This window comes from Marmota flaviventris, chromosome 3, assembly GCF_047511675.1.
Source record: "Marmota flaviventris isolate mMarFla1 chromosome 3, mMarFla1.hap1, whole genome shotgun sequence".
Taxonomy (NCBI): Eukaryota; Metazoa; Chordata; class Mammalia; order Rodentia; family Sciuridae; genus Marmota; species Marmota flaviventris.
This window is the reverse complement of record NC_092500.1, coordinates 123,886,878-123,903,293: the sequence shown is the minus strand read 5'-3', so window position 1 is coordinate 123,903,293 and position 16,416 is coordinate 123,886,878. Positions and strand designations below refer to the sequence as shown.

Genomic DNA, 16,416 nt, shown 5'->3' with positions numbered 1-16,416 from the left:
AAAAAAAATTGACAGATAATAATTGTACATCCTGTAAGTGCAATATGATATTTTGGTGCATTTATGTATTGTGTGATGAATAGCTCAGAGTATTTTAATATAATTAAATCCACCCTTCTAAAATATGCAATCCAGTGGTTTTTAGAGTTTTCATGAAGTTGTGCAATTGCCCTGAGGCAGCATGATTTGGACCTCTTCAGAAGGATCCAAGGACCTAAACCCTTTCTCCTGACAGGCTCCTAGTGGGCCCTGATGTCTGCCATTAATCACTGGAAGCCCCTGTCACAGTATGGCTGGGCAAGGTCTGATCTTTAGTAGCCTCTAAGGCCATTGTCACCAATGGATAAAACAGTCACTTGGTAAGTCCCAAGTAAGGAAACCTGGGGTCACAGTATGAGTTCCTTGCAGTCATCCTAGGGCCTTCTTACCTGGAAAGGATGTGGATTGAATGACAGGTAATCCCAGGTGAGGGAATATGCAGGACATAGACCCTTCAGAGTAAGGCTACAGGCAAGTGGAAGCTGTGATGGGGAGCTCTGGAAAACAGCTGGGTATCATGAGAGGGAGCAATGGAGTAACTGAAAATGTATTTTCCTCATATTTTATTTGCCTGGTCCTAGTAGAAGCTGGCTGACATCCCAGGACTAGTTTCTGCACTGCTTCTTTGATTCTGTTGATTGGAGGTTGAATTAAAAGAGCTTAGAAGACCATACATTCTGAACTTTCTCTGGTCTAAGACACATGTATGCAGCTTTCCTGAACATGTGCTATGGGAAGACCATCAAGGACTCTAAGTAGGATAAGCTGGACTTCCATCTGGGCCAGTGTGCATCTCTTGGGTGATGAGTTCAGGAGACCTGGATTCTTCTATCACCCACTGTGTGTTTCTGAAATCATCTGGATTTCCGTACATTTCCTTTGGTTCCATTTGTTATAGTGGGCTGTTTGAGTGTTTACTCTGTTATGGGCACTGTGCTAGGTGCCTGGGTGCTTGGGATTTAGTGATGAGCAAGACAAAGACTCAGACTTTAGGAATCATTATTTTATTTGATCCTTTAGAAAATGTAAATATCCCCTGGTTTGGCTTTGGTCTTCCTGTCATTTACAACCTGTATGGATGACTTTTCAGATTATATTCCTGAGTATAGGTTTTGCTTTGGGGCAGAAGTAAGGATATAAAATGCTCCTATCATCTCTCTCTGGCTGTTTCTCTGAGGGTCAGCATCCATGGTAAAGATGGCTCACATGGTGTCTTTGGGTCATTTAATAAGATGCTGTTTTTGAAAAAAAAATAGTGTATATTTTTTGAAAACTGTCTTAATGCTTTGCTTCTGTTTGATCAGGACTTTTTACTGTTATCTATCAGAATGCTATCATAGTAAATATACTTAAATAAAAGATACCTTCTCTATAGTTCATGCCCCCGAACAGAGTTCTTCTGTTCAGTGCATGATCTATACACCTGCATGTAGCCTTAGTAGTATTATTGGTAAGCATAATAAATAGTGGTATTTGCAGCTGGTATCTGTTGTATTTTTCATTCAGCAGTGATGCCTTACCCTGAGTAAGGATCTTTGATTCTTTCAAGTTTTAGAATATGAGAAGGGAAGGGACTCTTGGGGGAAAGAAGAAGGAATCCAGGCTTGGTCTCTGCACTGGCTCACTCTTGAGTCTTTCCAGGAGGCTGGGAACTCTGCAGCCCATCACATTATATTTGCAGCCAAATGCTTGAAAGCAAAGTTCTTTAGTTTGAGGTATGGAGAGAATTCCTGCCCTTCATGAGGATCAAGGACCTTTCAGGGGAAGGGGACTTTCAGAGGTTCACAGGTAAGCAGAAACCAGAGCTCTGGGAAGGCTCAGGTGTATCACTCCTAAGGTGCCACAATGAGAAGTGCCAGACTTGGCTTCAGGACCTGGTCTCTATGTCTCGTCAGTGTGTCTTTTGTCTTCCTCACTGCCCCAGGGAGGCCAGCACCACTGGAATAGTGTGGCTTCAGAGGTGCAGAACAGACTGTGGGCTTTCACAGTGGTGGAGAGGCCTGTTGGCTTGGACAGCCTCATCCCTGAGTTTCTCTAAGGGGGTTGTTCATCACGGTTGGTTCATGTTTTACTTTCCCCTCCTGTTTTTCCTAGTGCCAGAGGAGGCTGAGCCAAAGCAAGTTTTTAGTATTTGCTTTCTTCATCTCTTTAAACACACAGGTTTATTGAGAACCGTGGTATTCTTGAACTTATGAAGGGACTTCTGCTTTTCTTCACAAGATATTTGTTACGGTTTGGATGTGAGTGTCCTCCAAAAGCTCAATACTTGAGAAGGTTCAGAGGAGAAATGATTGGGTTGTGAGAGTTTTAACCTAATTAGTGAATTAATCCCTGGTGGGATTAACTGAGTGGTAACTGGAGGCAGGTGGAGTGTGGCTGGAGGAAGTGGTTAATTGGGGGCATGGCTCTGGAGTATCTAATTTGTATTAGACAGTGGAGTCTCTGTGCTTTGTGATCACCATGATGTGAGCTGCTTCCCTCTACCACACACTCCACCATGATGTTCAGTCTCATCTCAAGCCCCAAGAAATGGAGCCAGCCTTCTATGGACTAAGACCTCTGAAACCTTGAGCCCTCAAATAAACTTTTCCTCCTTACAGTTGTTCTGGTCAGATCCTTTAGTCACAGCAGTGAAAAAGCTGACTAAAACAACATTGATTTGAAAGTGACCCAAGATAGTAATTAGATTTCTCTCTAGGCCAGAGAGACTTCTACAAATTCCCTGAGCATGAGTTATACCTTATTCTCCTGATTATTTTATTGATCACGAAGTTTTCAAATGAAAGACAGCAGGTGCCTCAGGGAGCACAGTCTTGGAGAAGACACCAACTGTGTCATGGCTAAATTGGAGGAGCCATTGTCACATGAGACATGCATCTGCCCCATCATTTTTCCTCAACTGGTTAGTTATCTTCTTTCTCCTGGACCCCAGGTGACTCCTGCTTTGTGTTCTGGCACAAGTAAGGGCTAAACATACCACATGTATTTGATTCAGGGATACCATGCACTAGGCATTGTCTTGGAGTTGAGAGCACAGAGATAACCACAGAGGGGCCTCGGGTACACTTTTGACCCATGAGAGTTTGGAGAGAGCAACTCTTTGTCATGTTAGTCGAGATAACGTCAACCCTCATTTTTTAATGAAAGTCTACCATGGGCTTAGCAAGCTGCACAGCTAGGTCTTTGCCCCCTGGAGGCAGACAGGAGAGTCAGACATGAGAAGGTGCCCACAATCAGCACTGTTATCATAGGTGAGTGCTAAGTGAAGAGACTGGAAGAAGCTTCTTGCAGAAGGTGCGACTTGAGCTTGAGGCTCTGTGGAGATGGTCTTTGGAAGAGAGCCTTGGAGAATGGCGAGTGGCTCTGCTGGAGGGGGCATAAGGGAGCAGCTTAGTCATGACCAGCACCTTCTCTGTGTGGCCTTACCTCCAGGCTTCTTGGCCCCCACTTCTTCTTACTTCTTTTTGTGTGTCTGTTTGTACCAGGGATTGAACTCGGGGGCAATTGACCACTGAGACACATCCCCAGCTCTTTTTGTATTTTGTTTAGAGACAGGACCTCACTCAGTTGCTGAGTGCCTTGCTGTTGCTGAGGCTGGCTCTGAACTCACGATCTTCCTGCCTCAGCCTCCTGAGCAGCTGGGATTACAGGTGTGCGCCACCATGCCCAGCTTTCTTTCTTACTTCTTGCTCATTCACTCTTTTGCCGCCTGTGTCTATCCAACTCATGTCCTCAGTCTTTTTTCAGCATCTCCTTCCCCTCCTCTGTCTATGTTTCTAATTATTTCCCCCAGTTGGAGTGACTTGCATTCTTCTGCATTGAATCTCATTTTGTTATTTCCTGTCCCATATTTTCTAAACTCCCCAGGTCCCTTCTCATTTATTTCCCCATCCTCTCTGGTGCTGTTTGCACACCGCCCAGTTTGTTATCATCTGCAGATTTAATTAGCATGGTTGATGACCCCTCTCTTCCAGACCAGAGGCTATGGGGAAGGACAGGCAGTCTCAGGCAGGGCTAGATCCAAGTGTGTGTGCACTGGGTCACGGCTGTGGAAGAGCCTGTTTTGGCTGTGTGGGGGGGACAAGTTCCAAACTGGTCTCTCACCTCATATAGGGAAAAATGCCCCAGGAGCCAGGTTTTTCTGGGAAAAAAGGGAGGATGCTGGAAACTGGATTGCACAAACCCCTTTAATTCAAATTCCTCTGGCCAGAGAACACCATCTGCAGAATCTAATTATTAGCATTGAGTACCTGTTGTGTGCCAGGCATTGTGCTAGGTGCCTTCCCTCCATTACCGCTGATCTTCACAAGAACTCTGTGAGGTCACTGCTGCTTCAATTATTATTATTTTTTCCTATTTTACAAAAAAGGAAACTGAAACTCAGAGGGATTATGTTATCGATCCCTGATTATAGAGGGAGGGAGAAAAAGAATGAGATTTTCATCTGAGTTTCTTTAAGGTACTCTGCTTCTCAGCAAGTCTAGCTACTTCTTCTCCTGTCACCAAAACCACTCTAGGCTAATGGATTATTTTTGTAGCACTCTAGGCAGGTGGGCGTATCTGGGTATTTTGGGGAGTCCACAAAATGATTCCACTATTTATTATTTTCATCACAGCGATAGGACTTTTCCTGAGTGTACCTGATCAGTTCATTAATATCAGATCCTAGATATAGACATTAGCTATCTCAGTGGCTTTCATTATTAAACTGACTTCTTTGAACTCTACCTTAAAATCTCTCAAATCAGAGTGTGGTGGGATGGAGGCAGGGAACTGGTGTGATAATTGCAAATACCAGAGCTAATGTCAGGCTGATGAGTCTGCAGGGCAGCACAAGTGTTTTTCAACAACAGCTCCCTGAGCATAGAGACTCAGGGGAGTCCCATATATCAGGAAGGATAATTTTTCTTAATGTTTGATGTCCTTCCCTTTACCTGCTAAATATTAATGCTGCTCCCCAGCCACTATGACAATTGAGAGCCTCCACCCATTTCTAAAGGGGATGGTGCTGCTCTTGAGGTTTGTGCCACGGAGGCTACATCAAGGCTCCAGAGGAGCTGAGCAGGTGGGGCTGTGTCCCTCCTAAATTCAAACATGTAACCTCTTGAAATATTGTTTTAAGAGAGTTCTTCAGCTGATGAAAGCTTATAATCAGTTTTGTTTACTTGCTTGGTACTTGGGATTGAACCCAGGGGTGCTTTACCACTGAGCTATACCCCTAGGCCTTTCTATTTTTTAAAACAGGGTTTCGCTAAGTTGTCCAGGTTGGCCTCAAACATGTGATCCTCCTGACTCAGCCTCCCAAGTCACTGGGATAATAGATGTGTGCTGCCAAGCCGGAATGTAATCAGTTTTTGTGGAAGGTTTTAAAGCTTGTTTGTACATGCTGAAGTCCACCCTGCCTCTCTGTTGGATCTCTGTTGTGAAGGATTGATGGTCCCCAGAAGGAAAGTCAGAGCCCTGACTTCAGAACCCTGCCTCCATGATCAGCAGAGGGTCACAGGCAAGCTTGTTCCTTTATTTTGTTGGGCCACAGCTAGACCAGTTCCAGAGCAGATGGACTGTTGTTTGTCTCACTGCAGAATGGGTGGAAGTTCCTAACTTGAGCACTCTTGAGAAAGGAAAAGACGTTTCTTCAAGGGTCCTATAACTAAGGGGACTCTCTCATCATTGTTTATCTCACTGAAGATATAATGAATCTGGGTGAAAGTAACAGGTTGATCCATCAAGTTCACTACTGTGAGGTTCATGAGCAACAGCCACCTGGTGGACAATATGGCCATCACAGCCCATATCTCAGCATCCTGGCTCTCCTGCTTCTTCTCTGCTTCAGGCAGGCTGGTCTCCATATGTGTGCTCTTTCCTCATTGAAACTTTGCCCATCTTGTTCGTTCTCTTCTGTGCCATCCACAGTCCTTTCTGCTTGTGAAAATCCTATCACAAGGCATTCAAAGTATAACTCTCTATAACATTGCCTCTGCCCCCTCTAGTCCATAACTCTTTGTTGCATTGATACAAAACCAACTTAAACTGGCTTAAACAACAAAGGAGACATATAAATTCAGGTTACCAGAAAGCCCACCATCAGGGCTGGTGAGACTTGATCCAGCAGCTTAAATAATAGCCCCAAAGATCCCCTGCTTCTCCAGAAATCTTTGGGCTTAACCTTCTGTATGGTCCACTTCATCCCTTGTTTACTGAATAACCCCTTGGCTGGCCAAGACCTTTCCTTTATCAAGTGAATTGACTGCCCCATCCTCTTCAGAGTCTGACAGAGAAAGTTTCTCTCCCCCAAAACCCTGGCCAACATTTCCTTGAATCCTGTTGGTTTTGATGAGTTCTGAAATATGCTTGTAATGCAATCATTGTGGTCAAGGGGATGGATGAGGTGAGTTTGCAAGCTATTCAGCCTTCTCTCTGGAGTTGAAGGGAACAATTCTACTAAAAACATACAACTGAGATCTAGGAGATGAAAAAAAAAATCTGATGCGTGAAAGGGGAGACAAAGAACAAATGACCATTCATTAGTTTTCTTGTCCCTTTGGACATTAATAACCCTAGTCATGATTGTCATTTTCCTCCTGTATTAGATATCATTTATCTGGTTTCCAAAAAGATTGAAGACTGTGTGATGGTATGATGGCTTTTATTTCTTTTGTGTGTCCTTGACTTTTAGCACATTTCTGAGCACACGGTTACTACACAATACATACTTTTTGAGTTGAAAAATGTTGGAATGATTGAATCATAGGAAAATAGTGAAGATATTCCTTAGGGGAGAGGTGAGTCACCACCAAGAGAAGGCTGGGGCCCATCACTGGGGTGAGGAGTTCATTACTGATAACATGAAAGTTTTATAGAAGTGTCTTGAGGAGTGGAAAGAAGGTAGTACAATTTAAGAATCATAAGTTTTGAGTTGGGATAGGGGTACTTTTAGGGATAATATAATGGACCTTTAAATGCTTGGAAAGGCTGCTCTCTGAAGCATCTATTTTCATATTGGTCAAAGAAATGAAGGCCATGAAGGAGATAATGGACATTCCTACCCATAGATTTGATGGCTGTTGAACTTAGTGGTGCTCATTGCTGACCCCTAGAATGACTCTGTGATTTATTATCCAATCCAAGGCATTTTTTTAAGTGCTAGATGTTAGACTAGATGGGATGATGAGACAAGGGAAATAAATTGGGACCATCCCAGGCCAACCAGGACCCACTGGTCCTATGTGGTCTGAATATCTCCTAGTCACCAATTGGGGTATCCTTTGCCCATTCTCCATCTGCCTTCCATTTCTTCCAGAGTGAAATACTCCTAGTGTCCTGCTGGGGGCGAGTGGGAAGCCCACACAGAGTTTGGAGTCTGCAGCATCTGATTCCACTTGCAGGATGTTGACTGTTCAAAATAGTTTTACTGAGATGAATGGGAAAGGACAGCTTTCTCCAAATGGTTATCTATGACCTTTTCTCCTCTGTTTGCAGCTGGTTCTATGTACCTGAAGCCCAGTGGTTAGCCTTCTTTAGTTTTGGGAGAGGCCCTGTCCTTTCTGACAACATCTTCAGGGACTACGGATTCTTAGATTTTTTTTTTTTTTTGGTAGAAATTTTATCTCTGGCTACTAGATTTTAATCAGTCTGTTACTTTCAGCAGTGCAAACTCCCAAGAGAAACATTGGTTTGTTCAGTTATGTCTCAGGGACTATTGCCTCAGTGGGCTTAGCTGTGATTTCCCCCATGGTGGGATTACTAAAAAGGCCAAGGGGCATGTTTACAAAGTACCTAAATAATCTCATTTGATCTTGAGATACCATGGAATCATTCTTCATTTCTGAATATTTGTTAATTAAAAACATATAATATATTTAAATGAGTATATTTATTTAACAAATAATACATTTCATTAAAAATCATATTTTTAAACAAAAAAGTTGTGGGAAGTTGTGGCATTCTTTTATACTCTTGTATGTCTTTCTCCTCTGCCTTTATTGAGATTATAATTGATATAAAATAAACTGCAAATATTTAAAGTATGTAATCTACTGAGCCTGGGCAAATGTATATACTTGTGAAACTATCACCACAGTCAAGATAATGAATATATTACCACCTCCAACATTTCCACATGTCCTTTTGTAGTCTATTCTTCTCTCCTCCAAGTGGTATTTTTTTAAAAAATATTTTCTTAGTTGTTGATGGACCTTTATTTATTTATTTATTTATTATGTATTTATATGCAGTGCGAGAATTGAGCCCAGTGTCTCACAGTGCTAGGCAAGTGCTCTACCACTGAGATACAACCCCAGACCCTCCTGCAAGTGGTATTATTACTGGCAGTTATTTTAACAATATTCCTTCATCTCAGAGAGTTATGGTGGTTTGTCAAAAATGGCCCAGCTGGTATGTAACAGAATTGGTGCCCAAGGCTAGGTCCTCTGGTCCTGGAATCCATGGCCTCCCCGTGGCCTATCTTGTGTGGTGGTGAAGAATATTCCCTGTTTCTTCTAGTTGTAGGGTTTCTGAAGTAGAATGAAGCTCAGAGAACACGTCACACTCTGCTGCTGACTGCCCATGTGGATCCTTTCAGGGTGCTGGGTTGCCCTCAGGGGGATCTGTAGCTCAGGGATTAAGTGGGGAGTAGGTTCTCTTAATCCTTGTGGTGGTGGGTCTGAGTTCCATTTCCCTGGTTTGCACCTTGCTGCTGCTGATTCAGCTGGACTTTGAGCAGTGGTTCCTGGGTGGCTCCTGTCTGGAGTGCACTGAGAAGCTCTACAAAGAGTACTGAGTGTGATGACAGTTCCAGAGATCATTTCTTCTGGGTGCCCACCCATTTTGGTGCCCAGAAGTATGGCAAGAGTGGCTAAGTTTCCATTTCCAAGAGTCTCCGGTTGGGTAGTTTCCAGTCTTTAGTCAGGGACTAAGGGAAGCCTTTTTCATAATAAGGGTCATATTTCTGGTCTTTTAGGGTCTGGGACAGGGCTTGGTGAGTTTTTGGATCTGCTCTCTGCCTTTGCTGATCATGAACCATCATCCTCATCCTGGAGAGGTGATTTCCTTGCTCTCACCCAAGAAGTTCCCAGGAGCAAGTTTTCATCTTTCTTCCCTTTGACAGGGAGTTCTTCCCTGTGCCTAATGCCAACTTGTGGTGTCTCTGGGAGGTCCCTCATTGTATATTGGGAGTTTCTGGAGCTGCAATAAAGTTAAGGCTTTGGAGATTAAGGCAATGACATGGATAGATGACAGTGTTCCTTGAGCAAAGCAGTTGTGAGACCCATCTCAGATAAATCCCTGTTCTTGTGTCAGAAGACCTCCATCCCAAGGCTATCCATACTCCTCCTTATTCCATGATAATGGCTTCCTGGCTGCAACCTCAGCACTGCCTGGTAGAGCTCCTCCATCTGTGTGGGGTTCCCTGGGGTTCTCTCACTCTCACTGTGGGACCATGTTTTTTTGGTCCCTGCTGATCCCAGGTACCTAGGTTGGTAATATCTTGGAGGAGTCTATGGGAGCCTGTCTTTCTTTTCTCCCCCTTTGTTCCTTCCATGCTCCTCTCCCCGCCCTTCCTCTGACAGTCCCATTCTCAGGCCATGATATGCTGCAGCTGATGTTCTCAGCTCACAGCAGGGCTTGGGACCAGAGTACACGGAGGCCTCTGGGGTCAGCACTGAGGTGGCTTGGCAGGACTGTGGGGAAGGAGGCTTGTGGAGTATCAGTTTCCAATGTTTGGCTGGGGCTGCCTCCCATTCACTCTTGTCTCTCTAGAGGGAAGACGTGGTCTTGTGAAGCCACATGCAATCTTTGGATTACAAGAAGACAAACAATCAGCACAATCTCAACAAGAGCCTGGAGCAGCAGCAGGAGTGCTGAGAGAGTCGGTTGGGGGTAGAAGTCCACTCTACTCTCCAGCCCTAGCTACCTAATGTTTCGGGAAGGGAGAGGCTGCAGAATTGCCTGTCCCTTATGGACAGTGTGGATGGATCCTGGTGCCAGGCAACCTGGATTTCATTCTTGGCTCTGCTGGTGCTTAGCTGTGTGTCCAAGTCCAGACAATCACCCTACAAGGATCCAGGTCTTCATTTGTTCTGAGAAATGTTGGTATCCTTGGAGAGCTTTCTGACTCAAGAGTCCTGTGGCCAAATCAATTCACTCCAGTGAAATTTCTCTCTGGCTCAACTCTGAGCTGTCAGCATGGGGATGTTGGATGACACCATAGCACTCTAATGCTTGATGAGTTAAGATACCCAAAATCTTTACACTGGAAGTCTCTCTTATTTTCCAGAGTATCCCCGATACATCTCTTTAATGTTACAATACCTCTATAAGCTGATAATTATGGCAGAGAGATTCCAGGTCTATGCAGCTTCAGTTCTGTTTAGGATGGCTTTCATGAGCACAAGAATGAGTTTGTGCAATTGCACAGGGAGCAGGGACTGCAAATGCAGTGAGGACTTGGGGCTACCAATTGGACTGGAGAAGCTCTCTCAGTTTTTTATAAAGTTCATGATCAGGTGAAGACTTGAGTAACTTTAGTTAATTGGCATGAGAGAAATATTCAGAAAAGACAAATAATTAAATGATTTCATCAAAACTAAATTAGGTTTAATTCTGTTGGCCACAACATCCCAATTACTTTCTGGGCTATGATTGCCAGTTTTTGGAAAGTGGTCACAGAATCCAAATAGAACCACCAGGTGTATATGTATTAAAGTTGCAGTAAAAATTTATGGAGCATTAACTCCATGACAGGTACTGTATTGGCTGCTGAGGACAAAGCAATCAATAAGATACATGCTTTCTCCATCCTTCTGGAGCATCAGGTCTAGCCAGGAAGGTGTCAACACCTACTGATAACTGATGGGTCACTGCTATGAAGGAGAAGGGCAAGGAACTATGCAGGCAAGAGCAGAGGACCAACTATAATCCGGAGGTACAAGAAAGCCCACCCCAAGGAAAGAATATTTAATTTGAGATCCAAATATTTATATATAGTTTCCTGGGTTTTGTGGGACATTTCAACTGCTCTGTCATAATATGCAAAATCATATTTCTTGCCCCTGGAATGGTTGTGTGCCATAGATGGACATGCTTGGGCTCTCCTGCAGAAATATTTATGCACTGATTTTCCTTTCTCTGATGACCAGAATCAAATTATAGTTATAGCTCATTTTGCATAAACTTTAATCTTAATTGCCTGAAGAGATTTGGGAGCTTCCCCCAACCATATTGATTACACATTATTTATTTATGAAACCTCTTTTAGGGATGGGTTGTATCCTCCAATCTCACACTTTATGCCAACTTGCATGTCAGTTTCAGAAAGTCTTCTGACCTTGTCCTTGAATTCTGGAAACATTTTTCTTTCCATATTTTTATTGGTACTAATAAATATAGTTATTTATATATAGTGGTGGGATTTATTATTATATATTCATACATGCATTCAATATATCAAAAAAATTTGGCCAGTATTATTTCCCAATAGTTCCTCTTTCCCTTCCCTCCTCATTCCCCCTGCTCCTTATTCTCTATTCCCTATCTCCCTTCAATTTTGGTGTGTCAATCCCCAAAAAACAAACACCGAATATTTTCTCTGATATAAGGAGGCTGATTCATAGTGGGGTTGGGAGGGGAGCATGGGAGGAATAGACAAACTCTAGATAGGGCAGAGGGGTTGGAGGGGGACGGAGGGAGCAGGGGGATAGCAAGGATGGTGGAATATGATGGACATCATTATCCAAAATACATGTATAAAGACACGAATTGGTGTGAACATACTTTATATACAACCAGAGATATGAAAAATTGTGCTGTATATGTGTAATAAGAATTATAATGCGTTCTGCTGTCATTTATTTTTTAAAAACCAATTTAAAAAAAGATAATAGATGGAAAAAAATTTGGCGTATGTGTGTTGGGGGGAGGTACTGGCGACTGAATTAGGGAACACTCAATCTTTGAGACACATCCCCAGCCCTATTTTATATTTTATTTAGAGACAGGTTCTCACTGAGTTGCTTAGTGCCTCACTTTTGCTGAGACTGGCTTTGAACTCATGATCCTCCTGCCTTAGCCTCCCAAGCTGCTGGGAAGACAAGCATGCTCACCTACTTTTCTTTAATCCTTCCAACAGTCTTTCAATGTTTCTCATTCTCCTTATGCAGGTAAAGAAACAAGATCATTTGGTTAAATGACTTGCCCAAGGTCCCACAGCTGTAAAACCCAGGGTACAAATCGTAATCTGTTTGAATCAGAAGCTCCAAGCTCTTTTCATTCAGTTACTTGGCCTGAAAGAATCCAACTCCAAAAATGGAAGGATGGACATCAGTTGGACCTAGAAAACAACGGAACTTTTTTTTTTCTTAACACATGTTAACCTCCAATTTTAGATCCCTGGGTTAGTGAAAAAGAGCTTCCGCATTTGGTGATGTTTCTACTCAGGGTTTTTCATGCATTTGTTTGTGCTTCAGGAGACATAGGCAGTCACACCAGCTAATATTTCACATCAGCTAATATTTCACATCAGAGCATGTTTTTCTTTTTATGAGAAGGTAACAATATTGCATGACATGAAAGGAACATGATGAGTAGATGTTAGCACCACAAAAATGGCATTCCAGCTTTTATTTTCATTTCAAACAAGTTCTATTTGGGGAAAATGGAGAAGCAGCCTGCTTTGTTGGAGAAAATTAATGTCCCCAGATTGGGAAGCCGTTTTGCATTAGGATAAGGTTAGGCTGAAATGGTCAGAGCCTCTATATTCATATGGGCTAAATGAGGTAGAATTTTTTTCTTTCTCATAAAAAAATCTAGGAGGCAGTCCCAGGCTGCTACCATACTCCATGGGGTCAAACTCAGCTTCTCTCTTGACCCTTTGCTGTTGTTGGTCTGGAGTTTGACTGCGGAGTCTACGGTGCTCATATCCATGTTCCAGGCAGGAGATTAAGGGGAGGGAAGAAGACGAAGGGCTTCTACTTGCTGTCTTTGAAGAAGACTGACAGAAGCTGCTTCACAATTTTACCTACACCACATCAGCCAAGAATTACTGTTATGGAAATACCTCACTGTGAGGAAGATGTACTCTTGATTTTAGATGGTCGTCTGCTTAGTCAGAGATGAAGAAAATGAGGAGTGGCAGGTGTAGCTCAGGGGTAGAGAACTTGCCTAGCATGTGTGAGGCTCTGGGTTCAATTCCTGGAACTGGAAAAGAAAAATGAGAATGACTGTCAGGGGACAGCTAGAAATCTGCCACTAAGGTCATGGAATTTGACCCTTGGCGTCCCTACTCTTTCTCAAACTTTGAACATCTGCACCCACTTAATGGACATTTGGCACACTCTCAAACCACCAAGTCTAGATAAGGTTAAAAAGGCATTCATCCCAATTAGGAAATAAAGACAAACCATAATGTATTACAATTAATGATGTCTTGATTTCGTTTTAGTGAAAGGGATGATACTGTCTGCCATCTTTCACCAAAAGCATCAATTCTGGAGCTATGAGAGAGAGAACTGGGGCTTCAGGTCCACCTTGTAGATGGCTTCTTTTCTTATCCTTCATTTATTACTGAATCAGAAAAGCTTAAATTGCAGTTAGAAAAGCAGCAAGTGATCGATGACTCTGCCTAGTAGTCTGGGAGATTCCAACCAGAGATGGACCTGGAAACTGGAGAGGTTTCTTGCTAAAGGCCAATTTCAATGTGTTGTTAGAAGAACAAAGTCACGCTTGGGAGCTGGAAGGTTGAGTGCTTCATCTTAGGGCTGCTGTACAGATTCCTTATCTACCCTGTGATTTGATAATAGTCTGAAATGAGTGTTTGTGCTTTTACAACTCTTAGATGTGGTTTTTAACTACGGTCAGTAACATGGCATGTCTCTCTTCAATGAGAGGAGAAAACCACCAGAGCAAGAACTTCCTGGATTTGAAAAGTATTTTTATTTCACTACCTGTATAACTTTAGGAAAAATCATTTAAATGTTCCCTGCCTCAGTTTCCTTAGCTCTGAGAAATAGAGATGATGCTAGCCTGGCCTTACATCACGGTTGTGAATATTGTGTTGAGCTAAAGCATGTAACCACTTAGCTCAGTTCAGGCACATAATATACCATTGATAAATGTGCATTGTGGCCATTTGTTATTATTTTTAGGTATTTGCAAACTCTAGATTATGTGATTCTTTCACATTTGTCTTGGGAAATCTTGGATGGTTTAGTGCCCATTCTTCTACCTTATCAACATGAGCTTTTATCCCTGAAGTGGGATGTGTTCTGTCTGTTCGACTTACTGAGATTGTGTACTTTGGGGCCAACACTTAAAAATAATAGAAATAATCTTCCTTTGCATTATGAGTTCCATAAAATATCTTTTTATCTTCACTTCAAAAACATATGTAGCTTCTTAGTGTCCTTCATTGGGGAAAACAGTCTTCCACATGCCACCTGTTTCTCTACCCAGCACACTGGAAAGGCACAGTCAGAGGCTGTGAGTTGAGATGGTTTCCACCATTATTTTTAACATTAAACCAAGATCAGAGGGCATTATTGATGAACCAAAAGTGGTCTCTGTGAATGAAGCCAGGGAATGATTTTCAAAAGGAACACCTGCATGTGTTTGCTGTAAACAGAGTTGGTTCCTTCTTGGCACTGACTTCTGTGCATCCTGCTTCATAAAATACATGGTAAACTGGGTATGGTGGCACATGCCTGTAATCCCAGGACTCAGAGGCTGAGGCAGGAGGATCACAAATTCAAAGCCAGCCTCAGCAACTCAGTGAGGCTGTAAGCAACCTAGTGAGACTTATCTCAAAATAATAATAATAATTTTAAAAAGGGCTGGGATGTGGCTCAATGGTGGAGCACCCTTGGGTTCAATCCCTGGTACCAAAAAAATAAATAAAAAATTCAGAAAACCTCCTTTCCCTGGAGCATGGATATTCAGCAGGTAAATGGAACCAGAGCTGTGGAGCACTTCTCTCTGTGCGGCACCCTTGCTGAGTCCTGATCTCCACTCTGTCCCTCAGTGGCTCTATCCTAATGTGAATGACACAGCACGCCAGCACATCTTTCCACTGTGCTGTATGGATTTTATGGTGACTTCCAATAGCCATTTGATGAAGGAATGGCCATCAGTCTGTTCTACTTTCTCTCTGGACATAATATTGGTGATGAGTCTTGCAGTTAAATAGTTTTAGAAGTGTCTCACCAGTAATGAGACTTTTGCCAGTTTTTCCTGATTGGTTTTGGTCCTCTTTTATTCTTTAGTGACAAAATTGATTAAATTAATATTGCAGCTGAGGGTATGACTCAGTTGGTAGAGTGCTTACCTTGCATGCACAAGGCTCTGGGTCTAATTCCCAGCACCACACACACACACAAATTAATATTAGAAAGTATTTCTCTTCCTGTGTGTGTTTGGGGAAAAAATTGGTTTCATTTGAGGAAAAGGATGAATCCCTGTTGTGATATGACAAATATTTATAATAGCCAAGGCCAAATGGATTACTCAGTTAATAAAACCTAATTTTCTAATATTCATCACCACAGTTTCTTTCCTTTTCATTTTTGAGTGACATCAACATGGCACAATCACTTGCTCTGGGATGTAGATTCATGTTCTGTGTTTTCATTGGAGCCCTGCTTAGAATTCTTGTTTATGATATTGTTTTGGGTTGTACTATTTGCATTATTATTTATATCACGACTCTTAGGCTTAGCTAGACCACATGTGTGATTTGGAACTATAACACAGTGCAATAGTAGAACAGAAAAACAAACTTGAACAATGAATAATAAACACATGTGGATGAAGACAAATTGCAGGCTATTTGCTGCATGCTAGCCAGTGGTAAACTGACCAATGGTTATTAAGAGTGTAAAGCAATTTCTGTGAAAATTATAATTGCTTATGTTTGAAATCTGTGAAAAAAATTGTCTCAACTCTTTTTCTTTCCTTCTGAAGTCTCTACACTTCCAGGGACCACACTTTGGGAACACAACCCTATGGTTTTTTTGATGAGCACATTTCTGAAACATATGAATTGGATATGGGGTGGGAGGGAACTGGTTCCTAATGAAGTTTAAAGGAAACAAAACCAGAAACCGAAGAATAACAAATCTGGGCTTCTAGAGTTGGGGAACAAGGAATTTAAGCTATGTCCTTACAAGTGTTTCCATTTCTTCCTTCTTTGTACCTTACAGAATAAAAGCCAGGGATCCATCTTTGTCCGGATACACGCCCCGTGGCAGGTGCTGGCCAGAGAGGCAGAATTCTTGAAGATCAAAGTTCCCACCAAAAAAGTATGACAATGTTTCTCTTGGGTTCTGGGCTTCCTGAGGGCTGGATGGATGTGAATAGTTTGGGACTAGGGCCAGGTGGGATGTGGGTTTT

General features: G+C 42.5%; 1 protein-coding gene across 1 annotated transcript in view; it reads left to right on the top strand.

The window, feature by feature from the left end:
- Ano2 (anoctamin 2) overlaps positions 1-16,416 on the top strand; it is a 338,934-nt gene that overhangs the window by 54,907 nt on the left and 267,611 nt on the right. Inside the window, exon 3 of the mRNA XM_027951164.2 lies at positions 16,227-16,325. Coding sequence (XP_027806965.2) covers positions 16,227-16,325 — 99 coding nt within the window. The remainder of the gene's footprint in view (positions 1-16,226; positions 16,326-16,416) is intronic.